General features: G+C 38.6%; 1 protein-coding gene across 4 annotated transcripts in view; it reads right to left on the reverse strand.

Moving 5' to 3' along the window:
- The window catches only part of Sorcs1 (sortilin related VPS10 domain containing receptor 1), a 561,958-nt gene that overhangs the window by 59,924 nt on the left and 482,651 nt on the right, over positions 1-19,383 (reverse strand). For all 4 annotated transcript variants that reach the window (XM_008845715.3, XM_008845714.2, XM_008845713.3 and 1 more), the window contains exon 18: positions 7,534-7,705. In XM_008845715.3, the coding sequence (XP_008843937.1) occupies positions 7,534-7,705 (172 nt within the window). The remainder of the gene's footprint in view (positions 1-7,533; positions 7,706-19,383) is intronic.

Here is a 19,383-nt window from a genome sequence, read left to right on the forward strand (position 1 = left end):
GCTACATATATAACAATATATGTATATATTATATACTTGTAATAAAAGATAAAATAAATTAGTCATAGTAAGACAATAGAAAAAGTGATTAATAATAAAATATAATATTTGTATTACTATGCCATAATTAAAGCTATTTTGTACTTCAAATTTGTTTCTGGAATTATATCTTTTCGTATTTTTGGACCTTACTTGGTTGTGGATAATTGGAACTATGAAAATTGTACTCAAATGTATATACTTAGGTGTAGAAAGCCGTGACTCATAGGTTGTATGGATGAGCAGCTACCATGCTTAAGAGGCAGTCAGTGCCCATTTAGACTCCATCTAAGAACTGCAAGGATACTTGGACCCTTAACATTCTCAACAGCACTTGATGCTATATGTCTTTTAAATTACAAATTCCTGGAGCTGGAGAGATGGTTCAGTGGTTAAAAGCACTGACTACTCTTGCAGAAGACCTGGCTTCAATTACCAGCACCCACATGGTAGCTAAAAACTGTCTATAATTCTAGTTCTAGGGGATCCATCACCCTCTTTTGACCCCTGTGGGCATCGCATGACATGGGTGAACTTACATACATGCAAGCAATACACTCATACACATAAAATAAACTTTTTAAACTTGAAACACGTATTTCTGAAGTATACAGTGACTTTTATTTACATTTCATTAATATTCACTGATACTGAGAAATTTTCGTAAGCCTGTTATTGGCTACTTGGCTACTCTTTTAAAAATCTCAGGATGTGGTGGTGCACACCTTTAATATGCACTTGGGAGGTAGAGCCTGGTCTACATAATGAGTTCCTTCCTGTAGCCACAGTTGGCCTGGAACTGACCTCTGTCTCACAGAGATCCACTGACTCAGGCCTCCAGAGTGCAGGGAGTAAAGGTGTGTGCCACCACGGCCTACTTAAAAACATTTTTTTAAATTAATTGAATTGTTCTCATTTATAGAAGGAAAAGTTTAGTAGTTGGCTTATGTTTCCAAAGGGTAAAAGCTCATAATGATGGGGAAGGGCAGGGTAGACAGAGAGGCAGGGCAGACCGACGCATGGCAGACAGGGACACGTGGCAGACAGGGAGACAAGGCAGATAGGACGCAGGGCAGCAGAGGCAGCCAGAGCAGAAAGCTAAGTGCTCACATCTTCCTTTACATTTTTTTGAAGATTTATTTTTATTTCTGTGTATTTTTGTGTGATGATGTGTCTGCCATGTATATGTGGGTACCCAGGGAGGTCATAAGAAAGTGTCAAATTGCCTGGAGCTGGGATGACCTGCCCAACATGGTTGCTAGCAACTGAACTTCTAGGAAAACAGCAAGTGCTTTTAATTGCTGAATTATCTCCAGTTGTTAATATTTTACTTACTGATTTGTAGGATTCACTTATACTTCTCTATAAATCTTTTCTTATAATTATATGTTAACAATATCTTTTTATCAGGGGTAGTTCTGTAGACCTTTACTCCCAATAGTCTGCGAACAGAGGATCTCTGTAAGTTCTAGGCTAGACTGGTTACGTAGGGAGCTACAAATGTGCCAGGAATACATAGTAAGACCTTGTCTCAAAACATTACACACACACACACACATAAACTTTCTACTATGAATTTCCCTTTTATTTTCAAATTATTATTTCTGGAAGCACAGAAATAATTAGAACGTAAACTAAATCTATCATATTTTCACTGACATTTACATGCACCAAACACATGAAGATATTCTTTTTATGTTCTTTTACAAGCTTTAGCTTTCTTTTTCAAAAACTAGATTGACAATCTAACATTATTTTGCATATTATGTGAGGTAAAAACTACCAATTTCTATATATGCATATAGAATAACTGAAAATATCATTTTTCTATTGAAATTACACTCATATACAATACATATTCACATATAACTATATACATACAAGCACACATGTGTGTTTCTTATCTATCTAAGTATTAAAGCATACATTCTGGATATTTTTACTTTAATATAAATTGGCATTTTTTCCTCTATAAATATTTCATGAACCTTAAGCACGTTTATCTCAAATTGATTTCCTCTATATATTATTCTTCTGTTTTCTAATCCTGCATATATTTTTAAATTCCAAAGCTGATATCATTATTGGTTTGCACAGTTATGGCTACTATTAGCTCATCTGCATATATATACCTTCTTTCTTGCCCTTCTTCCTTCCTTCTTTACTTCCTTCCTTTCTTGGTCCCTTCCTTCTTCCTTCCTCCCTTCATTTATTGTTTATTTATTGATTGATTCATTGATTGATTTATGTATTGGGGTCATTTTATATATGCCTAAAGAATTACTTTTAGTATTACCACTAACAGAAATCAGTCTGTACACGTCATATCTCAGTTTATATGAAAATGTGTCTTTGATTTCATCTCACATATGTGTAATCCATAGCACTTTAGAAACATTTTCTTTTAGGTTGTTTTCATCATGTATTTTTAATATTTTAGTCATTTAACTATTGAAGTCTCTTTTTTTCTTTGGAAGCACTGGCTGGCTTGGAATTTGGTGTGTAGACCAGGGTGGCTTCAGTCTCCCAGAGACCACCCTGTTCTGCATCAGGAGTGCTGGGATTAAAGGTATGCATTGACATGCCTGAATATTTCTTTGGTTTTTAAAAATTCAGAGATGTCAGAAAGCTAATAAAAGGCCATGGGTGATTACAGGCAGAGGGTAGCTTTCTGGAACAGGTGGTAGAATGCAGGGATATGAAGAAGGAAAGAGCATTAGGGTAGGAAGGGTTAAATGGGATGGGGCATAAGACTGCAGGGAGGAGGCGGGAGTCTGGGATAACCAACTCTAAAAGCTTTCCAGGAAAATCTGAATAGAAACCTACCACTATAAAATCTTCTTAAAATATATACATACACACCCTGAAAAGATTAAAAGGGTTTATCCTATAACAGGGAGATATTGCCCTTTCTATACATCATAGAACAACAACAAAAAAAAAAACCTCATTGCCAAGAATGAACTCCTTTCTAGAAGCTATTAACCAAGGGGTCTCATGGACCCTCAAACAATACAAACAATACTGACCTCTGCTCTTGGTTACCCACTAGAACTGAATGGTAAGACTCAATTGCTGAAGACGCTACACTTATGAGCTGTAGAACAAATAGGAGAAATCAAGCTGATGCTGAATTCAGAGCCTCATCTTCAGGGACTAGCATTCATAGTTCTGGAAGGTGCCATGCATGCTACCAGAAGGAAAAAAAAAATCACCAACGTTGCTCAGCTGTGAATCCTGTGAATTATAGTAACAACTGGCCTGACAAGGTATGGCTTCCAGTGTAATAGTAATTCAAATATTCTGTGAGTAACCAGCCACTTTTTGATTGGAGTTAAGGTCCACTTCCTAGGATGGAGCCTATCTATACCTAACATTTATGTCAGGCTTAGGAACCAGAGGCAAGACAGATCACTGACATAGGAGAGAATCTAGTACTGGTTTTCTACTAAATCTTATAAAACTGGCTCTTCCTGACTTATTTTCATACCCATAGATTAATGCATCTCTCAACTCTTGCCAAGGAAGTTTCCTTATGTGATAGATGGTGATTAACACAGAAACTCACAAACGGCCAATGTGCAGAGAACAAGAAACTGCCGACTGCTTATTCCTAAACAGGACACCTGTTTCAAACTTCTGCCTCCCAAGACCCAGTGATCATTGTGGAGGAGGGGAGCAGAAAGATTGTAAGAGCCAAAGGTGGTGGATGATCACAAGGAAACAGTTTTCCAGACAGCTGGTCAGTTATTCATAGGAACTCACAGCAATGGTGACAGCCTGTACAAGTCCAGCGCAAGCTCAACCAGAAACACATCACAGCATTGACATGAGGAAGTAGGGAAGAAGAGGGGCAGATACAGTCTCTTTGAAGCATGGGACTGTTGGTAGGTTAACAAGGCTCTAGTGGATGGACCCAAACTGAAGAGCATTTGAAGATGCAAATTAGACTCATTGTATATATTGGGCAGGGGAGGGGCAGTGAGGGGAAGTACAGATGGGAAGGGATCTAAATACCATCAAATTTTATTGTATGAAAATTGTAAAAATTCTAAGAAAAATTATCAGCCATTCTATCTTTAGCAATGATCCCAGCTCCCTACATCCTTCTTTCCCTTCCAGGGTCACAAATGACTGTTCTCTGACCCTTCACCATTTCCCATTGTCTATTATTCCCTTTTCTTTATGTTCTGTCCTTTTCTCTTATTTCTGTTTACCCAATGCTTTCTGCTTGTCCTCCAACTAGGAATCTAGATCTTGAGTCTACCATGTAGTGTGGCATAGGAATTGGTGATGTTCGGAGAGGAAATTGGGCATAAACCAGATAATGGATTCATCCTGATGATTTTTCCATCTCTCCAGGAAAGAACTCTGGTTCCTCTGTCTTCCTGATAGTTTCCTCATCCACCTCTTCTTCTGCTCGCCCCCTTCTCCTTAACTCACTCCATCCTCCTCCTTCTCCTCATCCTCCTCCTCCTTCCTCTCCCTCCATCCTCCTTCCCTTTCTCTATCTCATTCACTCCAAAAACATGGTTTGCTATAAGCAAATCTGTTACAGTCTGAAACAGAAATCCCCACAAAGTTTAAAAGAATAGGAAAAAACCTGATTGGAAAAAATTGATTTGAAGCTTTCTAATTCCAACTAGAGAATTTTTTTTTTTTTTTAGAATTTTGGTATTTAGAATATTGGTTATAGCTAAAGGCACTGATTCAGAAATGCTGGAATTAAAATACTTAGGATTTTTATCAAACACAAGAAAGCTACCCTAATTCATTCATGTTTCCCCTTCAGTCACACTCCAGAGTCTCTGAATTCTCTTTTCTTTCCATTCTCCTCTGCTTTGTTTTTTTCTTGTTTCCCGAAAGCACAGTGCATAACTGTGCATTGCTTAGAAATGAGTGGGCTCCACTTCAGTCTACTGAGTGAGAAGCTTTGGAAATGTGGCCATAGGCATCTTCCATATGACTCTTGTGTGTGTTGAAGACTAAGAGCCTTTGACTACCAGAATAGGAAACTGGAAGACTGCCACCCATAACTTGAAGGTAAGACCCTACTGCAGAAGACAGGACATACTTTTGGACACAGAATTTGGAGCAATGAAGCTGGAACTAACCTGGAAGCCACCACCCTTGAAGGCTAGCTCTCATAGCTTTGGAGAGCACTATGTAAGCTGGTAAGGGATAACACCAATCAGTGATCCAACTTCAACTTCAAGGCCTAATATCCATATCAATGACCTGACCTGTAGAGCAAATGACATTGGTGCAGTAGTGGTACTTTTATCTTGAGGGTAATCAATAGTTACCTAATTCAACTTAAAGTCCACTCAATGGGAGGAAACTCATGTGTGGTACTGTAAACATAGCCAAATGCACATGCTGGAGAGGTCATAGATCTTAGAGAAACCCCATGACTGTCACATCCCTAGACAAATGTAATTTCTTACTATGTGCAAAATATGCATCCTTATATTTACACACAAGTATGCTGCACACCGCTCATCAAAGAAGCTTCTTTTACAACAGACTGAGACTATTGCAGAGTTCCACAACTGGTCACACATAGACGGTGTCTGTGACTTGCCCAAGGCTAAGTGGCACATCTACAATGCAAACTCTATACCTAAGGCTCTAGAACAAGGGATAAAGAGGATACTAATGAATATTTTCAATTTTAAATGAAATTACTTTCGTTTGATTTGATTTTAGCTTCCTGCTTGTGGTTATCTCATTTTCCCTGACACATTATTCACTTTCTTTCATTTTACTGAGCTGTTCTCCACTCCTACTTAAGCTGTTATATTTCAAGGCTCTCTCTGGATTTAACTCTGCCTTGTTTTCACAGTTTAAAAATGTTTTCTCAGAACATATGAATGGTAACCAACTGAAAGGTACTTCACTTTTGTTTTCTTGTGGCCTGACATCCTGACTTTTCTTTCCAAAGTTAGAAGGCTGGTCAAATATAACACTCAGGCCAATACAGTCAAAAATTAATATAGCAATTTTCACTGTTGATATCTTGTGTTTTAGTAGGACTCCAGGGGTGTCACTCTGAGCACTGATTAATGTTTGACTAATTATGTTTGTCTGAAATATATGACTACATAGAAGGGAGATAAGATAAAATCTCCCATATATATTTGAGATTGGACAAAAACACACTCATCACCTTTGTTACAAGGAAGATGTGCTCCAAGAATATGCATTTAATAAGTTATCTCAGTTATTAAATCAGACACTCATAAGATATTCAGTGATGTTTTCTGTGTACTTAAAATATGGCCAGCAGTCTACTAACCTTGGTGAAGAGAAAGGAATTTTAAATGTTAATAATGACACCAGAGTTAAAGTGTGTAGGCAATCAAGGGCTCTGGCAATAGCCTGTGGAATTTTGGGAATCTCTTGGACTACCCTGGCCAACAACTCAAAGGAAAGGTTCTCCTGTTTAGCACTGTTTCTTGTTATATAGCCTTAAGCCATACACATGGACTCGTGTAGAGATATTGTATGTGTGATTTGTCAGTAGGTTTTTGAACTAATATGATTCCCTCTGGATTTTTACACTAGCTAGGTATTATTTATCTCTCCTCTCTCTCTCTCTCTCTCTCTCTCTCTCTCCCTATCTAACCCTCCCTCCATGTCCCCCCATTTAAAGTATCCCCATTTTCCCCTTTTCTTCCTTGATAATACTAGTCTCCTATATGGTCCCCCCTCTTAAGCTCATTTATCCCCATAGCTCCCCCCGCAACTCCCTATTTAAGTTAATACATCTCTCAATTCTCATCAGTGACGCTCCCTCATGTAACAGAGGGCAGAAATACAAAAGGTTACAAGTGGCCAAAGTATAGAGAGTAAGAGTTTGCAGAGTATGGGTCCTTGGACAGGACTTGGGTGTTAAACTCCACCCACCCACAGCTCCAGGACCATTTCAGAAGAGGGGGCAGAAAGATTATAAGCATCAGGGAGGAGGTCCTTATGGAAATAGATTCCTACAAGCTCCTGGGACCTTGCTCATATGAACCTACAGCAATGGTGTCAGCATACAGAAGACCTGTGCAAACTCCAGCAGACAAAATCCCAGCTCAGAACTGTGGAAAAGGGCAACAAGCCCCAGTCTTAGCCGAAGAACTATTGGCAGCTGATCACTGCTGGGTTAGGAAAAGCTTATCTTCTTAAAGGGAGGGACCCTACATAGGCTATTAGACCCCAGTAGATGAACTTGCACTGAGGGGGATCTGGGGACACTAACTTGACACGGCATTATAGGCCTTAAAACAAATGACAGATTGTACGAATTCCAGAGCTGGATGGAGGCTATGGGCATGCCGTAAAGACAAATAAGATTAAGATGTTCTGTATGAAATAAATAAAAACAGCAATAGAAAATTTACCAAAAACAATGAAAGTATTTAAAAGGCTATTTAAATGAAACCAAGGTTTGGGACGAATATCACTGGCCCTAGAGAGCAGAAGGTCAGCAGGACTCAGCCTTACCTCTTCCAGTTGTACCATGAGAGTGACATTGTGGCCCTGTTCTGCGGTCAGTTTTCCATCTGAAGTGACGATCCGGAGCCCACGAGGGGCCTTGCCTGGACACTTCTGCGGCTTTGCTGTATACTGTTCTCTCACTCCATCGGTGCAGTTATTGGACACCACCTTCCTATACCTAAGTGCAGAAAACCTCGAATCATAAATCCACCTATATAATGAATATCACTATCCATTTCCTAATCTACTACTAGAGCCTTGTCTGAGGACCCTCAAGAACCTCTTAACCACCTACCTTTCATCTTGCTAGTAGTGTCCAGGATCACTCATACAAAGCACCTGTTGGGGTTTGGTTGTGGAATGCCCCCTACAGGTTTAAGCTTTGAACACATGATCCCCAGCTAGTAGTGCTATGGAAAGTTGTGAACCTTTTGAGCAGGGGGCTAGCAGACATAGACCACTAAGGGTTAGCCTTGAAGAAAAAAATCCTCTTCTGGTATGGGCTGGAGCTCTTTGCTTCTTGATCAGCTGAGATGTGTATAAGCTTCCCTACAAGCTTCTGTCACCATAACTTCTCCACCATGAAAGCCTGCATCTCTCAAACTGTGAACCAAAATAAATCTCCCCTCCCTTATGTTGTTAGGCATTCTGTCACAGAGACAGGAAAAGTCCCTGACATGGCACTCAACCTAAAGAAAACAGGCCAGGAAACATGTATCTATCAATCACATTTCCTGAACTGCATTTTAAAAAGATTATCTAATTTACCTTACATGTATGTGTATGTACCTGAGACTATATATTTGCACCATGGAGGCCAAAATGGCATTGGATCCCCTGGAACCGGAGTTATAAGTGGTTGTGAGCTGCCTGTAGTATGTACTTGGAACCAAACTCCAGTCCTCTGCAAGAGCAGCAAGTGTTCTTACACCAAGCCATCTCTGAAGCCCTCCATGAGTCTTTTTTATTCATCTACTCAATTGATGAATCCTTTCTTCATTGGGAGCTGATGAAATGCACAGAGGTGGAAAATATAATCTCTACTCACGTTGGTTAGTAATAAGTCAAAGAGACATAAATAGATACTTTAGATGATAATTCAAGTATATAATTATGTACTAGAACGAATTCATAGTTTTTCCCTCTGTGTGGACACCAGTGGGCAACTGAAATGGCAGATAGTACTGAACACTGTAAGCACTATGCTTTGTCCTAGAGATGAACACTTAACTGAAGATTAAATTATAAATTAAGCACACTAAACTATTAAAATAATTACTGATAATGTGAAAATTATAAATAAATACTGTCCTAAAGTTTGTGGGAATGTGGCTTCTCTCCCAAAATATTTCTTTGCACTCACACCGTTGGTGACGATGTAAGAGGATGTAATGTTTATATGATAAGATAAAGTCAGAGGAACCCTAGAGGCATGGAGAGGTCTGCAGAGTCAGGCAGAATCTTACTTCTCAACTCAAAATGGAATACAACTTATAACATATGAATTATTCATCTCTGCAATTTTTCATCTAATAGTTTCAAACTGTGGTTGACTATGGGTATCAAAAACAACAAAATGTGAAGCGATTGATAAGGGAGACTAGTGTATAAACTATAAGACTATTTGCAGTTCAGAGAAAATATTGATTTCTGTGGGTGTGTGACAGAACACTGAGCTAAGAGTGCCACAATCGCAGAGAAGGGAAGAACGAAATGGCTGGATTTGGTCATTTCTACTAATTCTTTCATGAGAGGCTCTTCTGATTGAACTACTGAAACCTTAAAAGACAGAGGCTTACATTTTTGCAGACTCAGTAGATAATTCCTACTATTTTTCTTCCTCCTTGTTTTGGCTTTAGTGGAAAGAAATGAATCATTCTGCATATTTATCCTATGCAATTTATCCAATTTTTAATAAATTATATCCAGGATTTTAGGATAAGCATAATAATTTAGAGGTTCTGTATTACCTAATTATATATTAATTGTGGAGTGCACAGTAACTACTTTACTTTGTGTGTACTTGATTTCCCAAATTCTTGCTTAGGGCTAATGTTTAGTTCAAATTAAAAGCAATTTAAAGCCCAAGTTTCCACTATTCTATACCAGAGAGTGAATGTTTTGCTTTGTGCACTAGGTATTCTTGGTCAGAACTATTTATCTTTGTGACTGTATCATGAAAGTGTACATAGACAATACATAAAAGAACAGATAAACTTGGGTCCCTGTGAAACGTCATTCACATCACTGATAGTGGATTGGTTTGGCCTGAAAGTGCTTTTCCCACCCATTGATGACTAGTGAGCATGCTTTCCTCTGTGGTCCATTCCCAAGACTGACTACCTCAAAATAGCATTGAGAAAGTCAAATGAGATGCCTCCTGAAAAAATGCTTTATACACCATGGATCAAGACTAAATAAATCATTAATATTTAATTCACCTTCGAGTAAAGATGCAGGATTAAATAAATTAAGCTATAAAGGTTATTAAAAACTGTCTTATCACTTAGCAAGTGCTGACGAACTATTGCTATTTTACCTATTTGCTAACAATTTTACCTTCTCTTTCCTGTTCACAAACTTTATGACATCCAAGCAGTCTCAGGATACGTTGAAAATCTTCTAAGCTATCACTTAACGCCCTCTACCATCTTTCTATATCCATGATGCCTTTCTGGAATCTTTCTCCTCAAGCCCATCTTAATTCAGTAAATATACCTAATTCTTTAAAAAGTATCTATTTCTTCTTTCCGGTTCTGTTTTCTCCTGCATGTTCCATCTTCTTCCTAAAGCTTAAGCACCCTTTATGATACAGCTTACCTACTTCCCACTCTAAAACAAACTTCTCTGACTACAATAGCAAAACAATGAAAATTGTTTACAGGGCACTTGCTGTTCTCTGTTTATGTTGCAAAGTTCTTTACACGAATTATGTCATCGATTTTCAAGATGTCTGTAAAAATGAAAATATCGTTATCATTCCTAATACATAGATAAAGAAGTTGTAATTTCTAAGTGTTATTATTTTCAAAGTCACACAGCCGTGACCCTAAGTCATTTGTCACTAGAGCTTATTCTTTCTGTTCTACTATGTTTCAGTGCCTCTTAAATAGAAGGAAATTAACCTTCTTCTAACCTCTTGAGTCTTAATGAGATGCTGATAGGAATCCTTTGCCTGACATGATTTTTGTCTTCCTACGTGTGACTATGAATTGTAAGCCCCTTGATGGAATCGTTGTGTCCCACATATATACAAGACTGGGCACCAAAAGGTTCACACTGGCATGACTGTATCAGTTCAACTGCTGAAATATCTTCATGATAGTAAGTTACTGCCATTGCCTCTAACACTGAAAGAGCCTCACCTACCAACCCAGTGCTCTGATCTCTGGGTTTTGTTCTTGTTTTGTTGTTGTTTGTTTTTTAGGCAGAATCTCACTAAGTATTAGGATGGCTCCTTTTCAGGTCTCATGATGTTGAACACCCAGTCCTTTTTTAGGTCTTTATGGGTGTAGGTTGATTTAAAAGGAGAAAATAAGAGCAAGTGAGAAGGGTAAAGAAAAAAAAAAAAAAAAACCCAGAGAATATCATGTATGGATATTGAAAAAAAAATGGAAGCATTCTAGTACCAGCAGTGGTAGCAGGAAAATGCCCAGCCACACCATCCTGGGTAATTATGGCATCTCAATGCATTTATCTGCACCCAAAGTGCCTGCATGTGTCAGAGGTAAAGCACTGTGCAAATGAAGGTGGGTCAGGATTTCTAATCACTGAGCATGCAAGCACACCTGTGGCTTCGCCTCAGCGAGCAGCTTTAGAAGCCTGGGCTCAGCATCCACCACTGGCCTCATCAGAGAAAGAACTTTCCTTTTGTTTGCTGCTGTTCTGAGTAATCATCACCTCAGACTTTCCTAACCCCTTAGCAACAGGATTCTGCTTAAATCCAAAGCACGGATCTATTCCCCTGGGACTCTGCCACAGAGGAGTCTGTTGCTGATTTTTTTAAAAATGCTCATTAAAAACCATTCTGAAACTATTTTATTTCTTGGATGAAAATGGCATTGCATTAGCCCTATCAGACATGTCCCTGAAATTTAGAGGAAAACTCTGCAGAAATACAGAGTTAATTTACTCAAGTAAGCACACACCTGCTTTTTGCATCACAGAATGGTTCTATTTTCATCTCAGCAGCTGTCCCTAGGTCTGAGTTACACAAATGAATAATGCATTTAATATGTTATTAAATGGGGCTGCTACCTCCATAATAACAAGGCAACTTATGATTATATTGGACCTAAGCTCTGAATATTATGAGGATGCATTTAGTTGGTAAAGCATTCTTCAATCTGCCAAGAAGAAAAGTGCTTTGTAATGGCAGGGGAGTCATTGTACAATTACTGAAAAGGAAACATTCTGCAAATGCGCTTTGATATTACCTGCAGCTCCTCAGCATCTAGCGCCTTATTAATCCGACAGCTTGGATTTCAGCTATTCTCTTCACTCCTATCTTGATATGCCTCCCTCACCTTATCCTTTCTCTACACACTTGCTTTGATTTTGCTTCTATGCTGCCCGTCAGTCTAACAAAAGATGAAGGCCACATATTTTTTCATTGTAAAACTATATCTGGTTAAGAAACATTAAAATTCTTCATATTCAATGATTTTTTCTATATGATCTTTTTCTCTTATGATATGGTGATATTGGAATACAGATAGTTTTTACTATTTTCTGTATGCTAATATGGCATTATTGCCTGATTTTGGCCGATCTCAACCTAGCCTGCCCTTTATTTTTTTTAATTGTTTTATTTATCATTTTTATTTTATGTGGATGAGTGTAATGCCTGCATGCATATAAGTGCACCCATGTTCCGTCATGCCTTTGGAGGTTAGAAGAGGGCATCAGATCCCCTGGAACTGGAGTTAAGGACAGTTGTTACCTGCCATGTCATGTGGGTGCTGGGAATTGAACCCCAGTCCTCTGCAAGAGCAGCCAGTGCTCTTAACTACTGAGCCATCTCTCCAGTCCCTCCCATTTATTTTTATTTATTTATTTATTTTAATTTTTTGATCTATTTGAAATGGTCTCCCTGTAGTCCCAGCTGGTCTGGAACTTGCTATGTAGACCAGGCTGGCCTTGAACTCACAGAGATCTGCCTGCCTCAGGCTCCCAAGTGCTGGGACTAAATGTGTGAGCCACCATTCCTGGCTTAATTGATAGAAAACTATTTCTGAATTATACCATTATGCTTTAGTCTATCTAGTCACTGTAGAAAGATAATTAAGATAATTATACTATATCCCAGTTCACCAACTTTTGTGGTGAAAATGTTAGAGTTTTTTTTTTTTTTTTTAATGTTTACGTCCATAGACAAACACTCCTCTCATTAACCAGAGACGTCTGTCTTCCAATGAATGGTGGAGAATGCAGACCTGCAATTGCACAAGGTGCTTGGAATAAATGACAGATAAGTTCTCAGCTCTAAATCGCATCTCCTCTAAGGCTCAGAGAACTCTGCCTAAGAGAAGACAGAAAGAATGTAAAAGCCAGAAGAGGGAGAAGGGCTGCAAAATGTATCTTTTGGGCAAGACACAGCCAGTACAATCACAGACTCAGAGCAACTACACATACCTTCACTGAGTCTGTACTGGAATGGGCCCATCAGCAGTCACACATGGATAGAGGAGGGGCTCTGGTGGCCTTACCCCTCACTGATGAACTAATTGCTACACATAAATTCAGCAATAGGGGTTTCATTGCATTCAGTTGTAAACCTACTGATGACCAGGCTCCAATAGATAATTCCCATTAAATGGTCACATAGAAGGCCATGGATAAACTAAATGGGTCACAAATCTAAACCAAAAGTTGTGAATCTCGGAAAAGTACTGGTTAGGGATGGTGAAGGAGGGTTGACAGGATGGGGAGGAGATATTATATACATGTACAAATGTCAAAAACAAAATTAATAAAAATATTTTAAGAAAAACAATATACAATATGTTATAACTTACTATGGTCACCATGCAGTACAATGGGTCATTACAAATTATTCCTCTAGGCCAGCTAACACTGTGTCCTTTGATTGACATTTCCCCTTTTCACTGTCCCTCTCTTTTTCTCCCAGCAACTGGCAATGACCTTTATACAATGTGTTCCCATGAGACCAGCTTGGAAGAGAGATCCTGCAGTGTTTGCCTTTCTGTGCCTAAATTACTTCGCTTGGCCTAGTGTGCTCTACTCCATCCATGTTACAAACGGCAAATTTCATTCTTTTCCAAGAATTTATACCATTGCATTATACAAATATATACCACATTTCCCTTTATTGATGAGTGATTTTGTTGCTTCTCTATTTTACCAATTGTGAAAAAATGTCATAATAAACAAGAGAAGGTAATTTTCCTTCCAGTATCCCATGCCATGCCGCAATCCCATTTCTGTGGGATCTTTTAAATATTGAAGGAACTTGAAAAATATATGGATACCCAGGGCCTGTTCCTAGGAGTTTTTTTATTTAATTAAGAACTTTAGGCATCTGTTTGTTTTAGTTTCAAGCTTCTCTGTTGATTTTTATCTTCAGAGTCTAATACTAGTGTTGTGGAACCAAATTGCTTAAGTATAAATTCAAATTCTCAAGAATATAAACTTGGGCAATTGATTTAACCTCTCTCTCTAAATCTTTAGAAATCTTTGTCTGTAACACAGGGACAATTGCAGAATATTTTAATAAAGTTCTAAAAAGAATTAAATGAGATAGTGCATTTATAAAAGTCTTAGCACAGAGGCTTGAGAGATGGAACAGTGAGAAAAAGTGCTTGTTCTACAAGCACGATGGTGTAAGTTAGAATTCTCAGCACAGACTTATAGACCATGAATAACCAGGCATAGATATCCGTGCCTGTAGCCCTATCATTAGAGCTCAGAGACAAGTATATCTGAAAGCTCACTGACCAGCCAGTTCAGTGGAGAGCCTGTCTCAAGGCAATAAAACACAAAATAATAGTGGAAAATATGCAGTGTTCTTCTCTGGCCTCTGTATATGGATGGATACACCTGTGTACTCAGGTACATGCAACACACACACAGAGTCGGAACAGAGCTTAACATACTATATTAGAAATTAATAAATACTGAGATATCAAAAGTCCATAAAACGTTATATTTAATTCTTGAATATTAGCTATTCTTTGAAAATACAAACTATGCATTTAATGTCAAGATCATATTAAGATCAAATGCTACCATGTTAATCATTTCATTAAATCATTCAGAATTTCTACTTAAAATATGCCCATTCTAAATAATAAAGTTCAGGTCCAAAATAAAGCTTCATAAGCTGGCTTCTCTGTGAGCTTCTAGCTTCAGTGTCTTCGATTGCTCAGTGTGTTTCCTAAGCTTAGGCCGCCAGTGAGAATATTAAACGGCTCCTTTCGCCTGTACTGCTCATTCTAAGTGGGACGCTATTTCCTCCTGTCCTCATATGATTGATCACTTAAAACTTAGCTTTGAAATCATGCCTTTCTGGGAACTTTGCTTTTTTATTTTTTCCACAGTAGCTATCATCACATGCAAGGACCAAAGTAAACCTGTGTCTCTAGCCTTGTTTTACTCAAGGTGAGGTTATACTGTCACTGAGCTATGATGTCCCATGACACTCACAATGGGAAAATTAGTCCAATTTACTGGATTACACTTTGTGCCTTTGCTTACAAGGGAAACTGGGCTGTGTTAGAGTGACTCTAGATTTACTGATGCAGGAAAGAGAACAAGCCTTAGGGATGGGGAATGTAGGCTATTTCTCGGTTACTACATTACTTACACTTGAAGTCTTAGACCTTAGGAGTGTATGTGTGCAAAGGGAAAACAACAATGAGTGTATGTTCATGTCTGTAACCAGACAGATCTATGTAATTACAGATCATCAGCATCAGGGAGGTACAGCTACAGTGGCATAACTTAGAAATTTTGACAAATCGTCTTTCTCCTCTACAAGAAGAGAGATTATCTTCAGGAAAATGGCAGAGGGGAGGACACATAATGCCTCTTCCTCATTGAACAAAGGCTGTCCCACGCATCCAAGATGATAGCCCTACTTGGTGACTATCTATGTATGTGCTACTGAAACTCTTTATCACCAGGAACATACATCCAGAAGATGGCCATTTGTGCCTTAATTGGGATCTAAGACAGCAAGGTTTTCACAGGGTAGAAATATGTCCATAAGTTAACAATAATCAGAATGGGATTCGATGAATTGCATGGGTTTCATTCAAAGCTACATGTCTCAGAACTTTCCCCTAAAACTAAGAAGTCAGACCAGGGTATTTGTCACAAGGCAAGATCAGGAATAGGTGGTCAGAATAAATTTTACTTAGATTAAACAGGATAGAAGCACACCTCAATTTGAATAGTAACTGGAATGTGGCTTCATTTTGAACACAGGCTTGATGAAACAGGACTTATGGACATATTTAACTAAATGACTTAATTGAAAGAATCATGAAAGTGGCTTATCAATTCCACAATCTGAGTCAACTCATACAAATAAATCATATAAAGACTTGTTTTCCTTGTTTTTGAGAATCCATAGACCAAAGAATTCTACTACTAAATTATTTCAATCATTGTGGAAATGGCAGTACATGAAGGCATCTAAAAATGCATCCAATACAATACTTTTGTTTTTCCCATCAGGGAAAGGAGGTCTAGTTTAGGGAGCTGTTCAAGGTCACATAGGGAACAACCAGCAGTTTTCAGATTCTTCCACAAGGACCACAAATCACCTGTATGGATATCTCTAAATTCAATGCTACTGATGTGGGTAGGAACAGCCATGTGAGGGGGAGGGTGTTCATCACAGTAATAATAATCTTCTTCATTTCCTAGCCCCTGTGATCCCCCATGAAAATATGGAATGCCTCATCAACAAGTCAGTTTCACAACGAGAAACAATTATTTTTGTCTAATGTGAGACTACATGAGTCTTGGCAAGGAAAGAACTACAGAGGCCCCTGCAGGGATGAGTCTGTAAATAATGAAAGTGAGTTCTTTTCTGCAGACTTTAAACACATGCACCATTTTAGGGCCAGTTATTCTCCTTGATGCACACTGACAAATCTCACAGAGTGCAGATCAGTCAGAACATCAGAATCCCCACAGGCCACCTGGAATAGAGTCAGTTGGGAAGAGCTTACAGCCCCCAAAGACCCTGGAAATGCAATTCCAAGAGAATAGCAGGTTACCTAGGGTCTGTTCCTATGGCTGTTGGAGAGAGAAACATGTTTTAGAAATAATCCCATATATGTTAATAATACAGAAGTTATTATTTTGATAAAATGTATTTGTGGTATTTTATTTATGAACCCACTAAATATTTTTATGTAGATTTTTTTAAAATGCCCATTGAGTAAATATCCCTATTATATATTAGGCAACTAGCCCAAAAAATACTGTTTTAATATTCTTTGGGAGGAATTAATGGCACCTATAAGGAAATGCCACAGGTAGATATTTCTATGCCCACTATTTTAAACGCAACTAGAAACATCTACAACTTAATGACAAAAAGAAATCTGTCCTTTAAGAGGAAAGTTATCTTTTTTCTTAGAATCAACTTGCCCCAGGTCCACTTCATTTTCTGTTTACAGAATCTTCTGATGTACCATGAAACAAGCAATGTCCTAGGTAATTTAGCAACTTAAATTTGTAGTATGTTCCCTGATTCTAAACAGTATAAACAAAATTTAACCATGTGTAAATATAATTTAATGAACTTGTGCATCTACAACATGATATATTTAAAGATATCGCTGGGGTTGAAAAGAAAAAGGAAAGACTTTAGGGTTATTATTTATTTATTATTACTGACATCCTGTAAAATATGTAAAAGGATGTTGTTTCATTTTGGGGGGTTTTGTTTATTTTTATTTTATGTGTGTATGTGTGTGTGTGTGTATGTGTGTGTGTGTGTCTGTGTGTGTGTGTGTGTGTGTATTGCCTGCATGTAGGTAAGTGCATTCATGTCTGCAATGCCCATGGAGGTCAGAAGAGGCTGTTGGATCCCCTGGGACTGGAGTTACAGAAAGTTGTTAGCTGCCATGTGGGTGCTGGGATTCGAACCTGGGTCTTCTGCAAGAACAACCAATGTTCTTAACAACTTATGCATCTCTCCAGCCCCTGTTGTTTAAATTTTATTTTAGCAATAAGAACTTTTTCAATAATCCAGTAAGCTAGGGATCTGGGCTGGGTGGTAAGGGATAGACATATGTTCTGGTTTATAGTGGTGCATCAATTTAGAATTAGGTAACTTAATGAAACTTTAGAGATCATTATTTCTGGCTTACAGATGAGAAAACAGGGACTTACATTAAGCATCACAGATATCAACATGGTAGTGACAATTCATGGACCATATATGTGTCTGGACTACATGTTCACAATAAAGGGAAGATTTTCTTCCTCTTTTAATTGCCGCTCCAGAGAAACCATTAAATGACAACTATTGAAAGAATCTGTATTTTGAAAAGTAATGACAACATGATAGGTTTTAGGCTTCATGTTCACTACACAGTGTCACATTCAATCACATGCTGAAGGCAGATGGCCAACATCTATCGGTTAAGAAACCAAGACACAAAGAAACAAAGCTGCATGCTAAGGTTAACAGTAAATAGCAAACTCCCTGTCCTTTGAACTAAATAAAACATTTTCAGTTATATTTTACTCCCGGCCCATTGCATGTAGAAAAACCTGTTTCAACTTCCTTGCCTTTCTTCTGGATGCAGAGCAATGTTTGGAAGACACGAGGGCGAAAGGTGAAAGAAGCAGGGAACCAACAGGAGAAAGCACAGCAGGTACTGCTCACATGCCACTCCAGGTACGCACATCAGAAACCCTGATAGCCCTGGACCAAAGAGCAAGGATGAAGGATACCTGGGGCAGGCTGCAAATACTTCTTATTCTAACTATCTTTTCTAAATCCTAGCCAACAACTGCAACAAAAATTGTGAAGTTTACCTGTATCCAGTCAAGCTGATCAAAATGCTGGTCTCTCCTTAAAAAAAAAATGTCTAGTAGGGATAATAATATCCTCTGCTGAAATGTTTCCATCATGGTGAACTGGGTGGATGTAGGAGACAGGCTTGAACTAGAGTGGAAGTCCTAATGACAGCCATACAGAAGGCCTGAGGCGATGGCCTGACTGATGGAGCCACGAGGAACACCTTGTGATTATTGCTCCATTTGACAAGTCAGGGCTGAGGCTTAAGGCTTGCCACTCCCTAGTTGCCCTCCTTGAAATTCCAGGTTTCAGTTTATCTACAGCTTGCAGCACGTGGGCATAATAACAGCCATGGTCACATGATTTACCAGAACCAGGGCTGCCCATATATGGCATAGTCGCTGTATCCCTGTCTGATTGGTCCCGGAACCAGGGCTGCCCATATATGGCATAGTCATTGCATCCTAGTCTGATTGGTCCAGGGACCCTAAATAAGCTTGTAAATTCCTTAATAAAATAGATCTGTGTCACTGAACCTGGTCTCCTGTGTCTGAATACAGCTCCACTGACACAGTCTCCTCACCAGCCCTGGGGTCTGGGATTAGGAGGCAACAACAACTGTGAAGGTGGACAAGACGGATGGCTGCAGGTGGACCTGTGAACACTTAGGTAAAGTAAAAAGCTGATTCCGAAGGTGCCCATAACCATTTCTATAATGAGCCACTTAAAGCTAAATAAATAAAAGGAAGGCAGACTTTCCTACAAGCTTCTGAATACAGTCTAACAGAGGTGACACAGAGCTCATTAGCATTAACGGACTTTAAACTTTATTTAAAAGTCCTCAGCTAGCT

Source organism: Nannospalax galili, unplaced genomic scaffold (assembly GCF_000622305.1).
Source record: "Nannospalax galili isolate Female #2095 unplaced genomic scaffold, S.galili_v1.0 scaffold161, whole genome shotgun sequence".
In the NCBI taxonomy this organism is placed as follows: Eukaryota; Metazoa; Chordata; class Mammalia; order Rodentia; family Spalacidae; genus Nannospalax; species Nannospalax galili.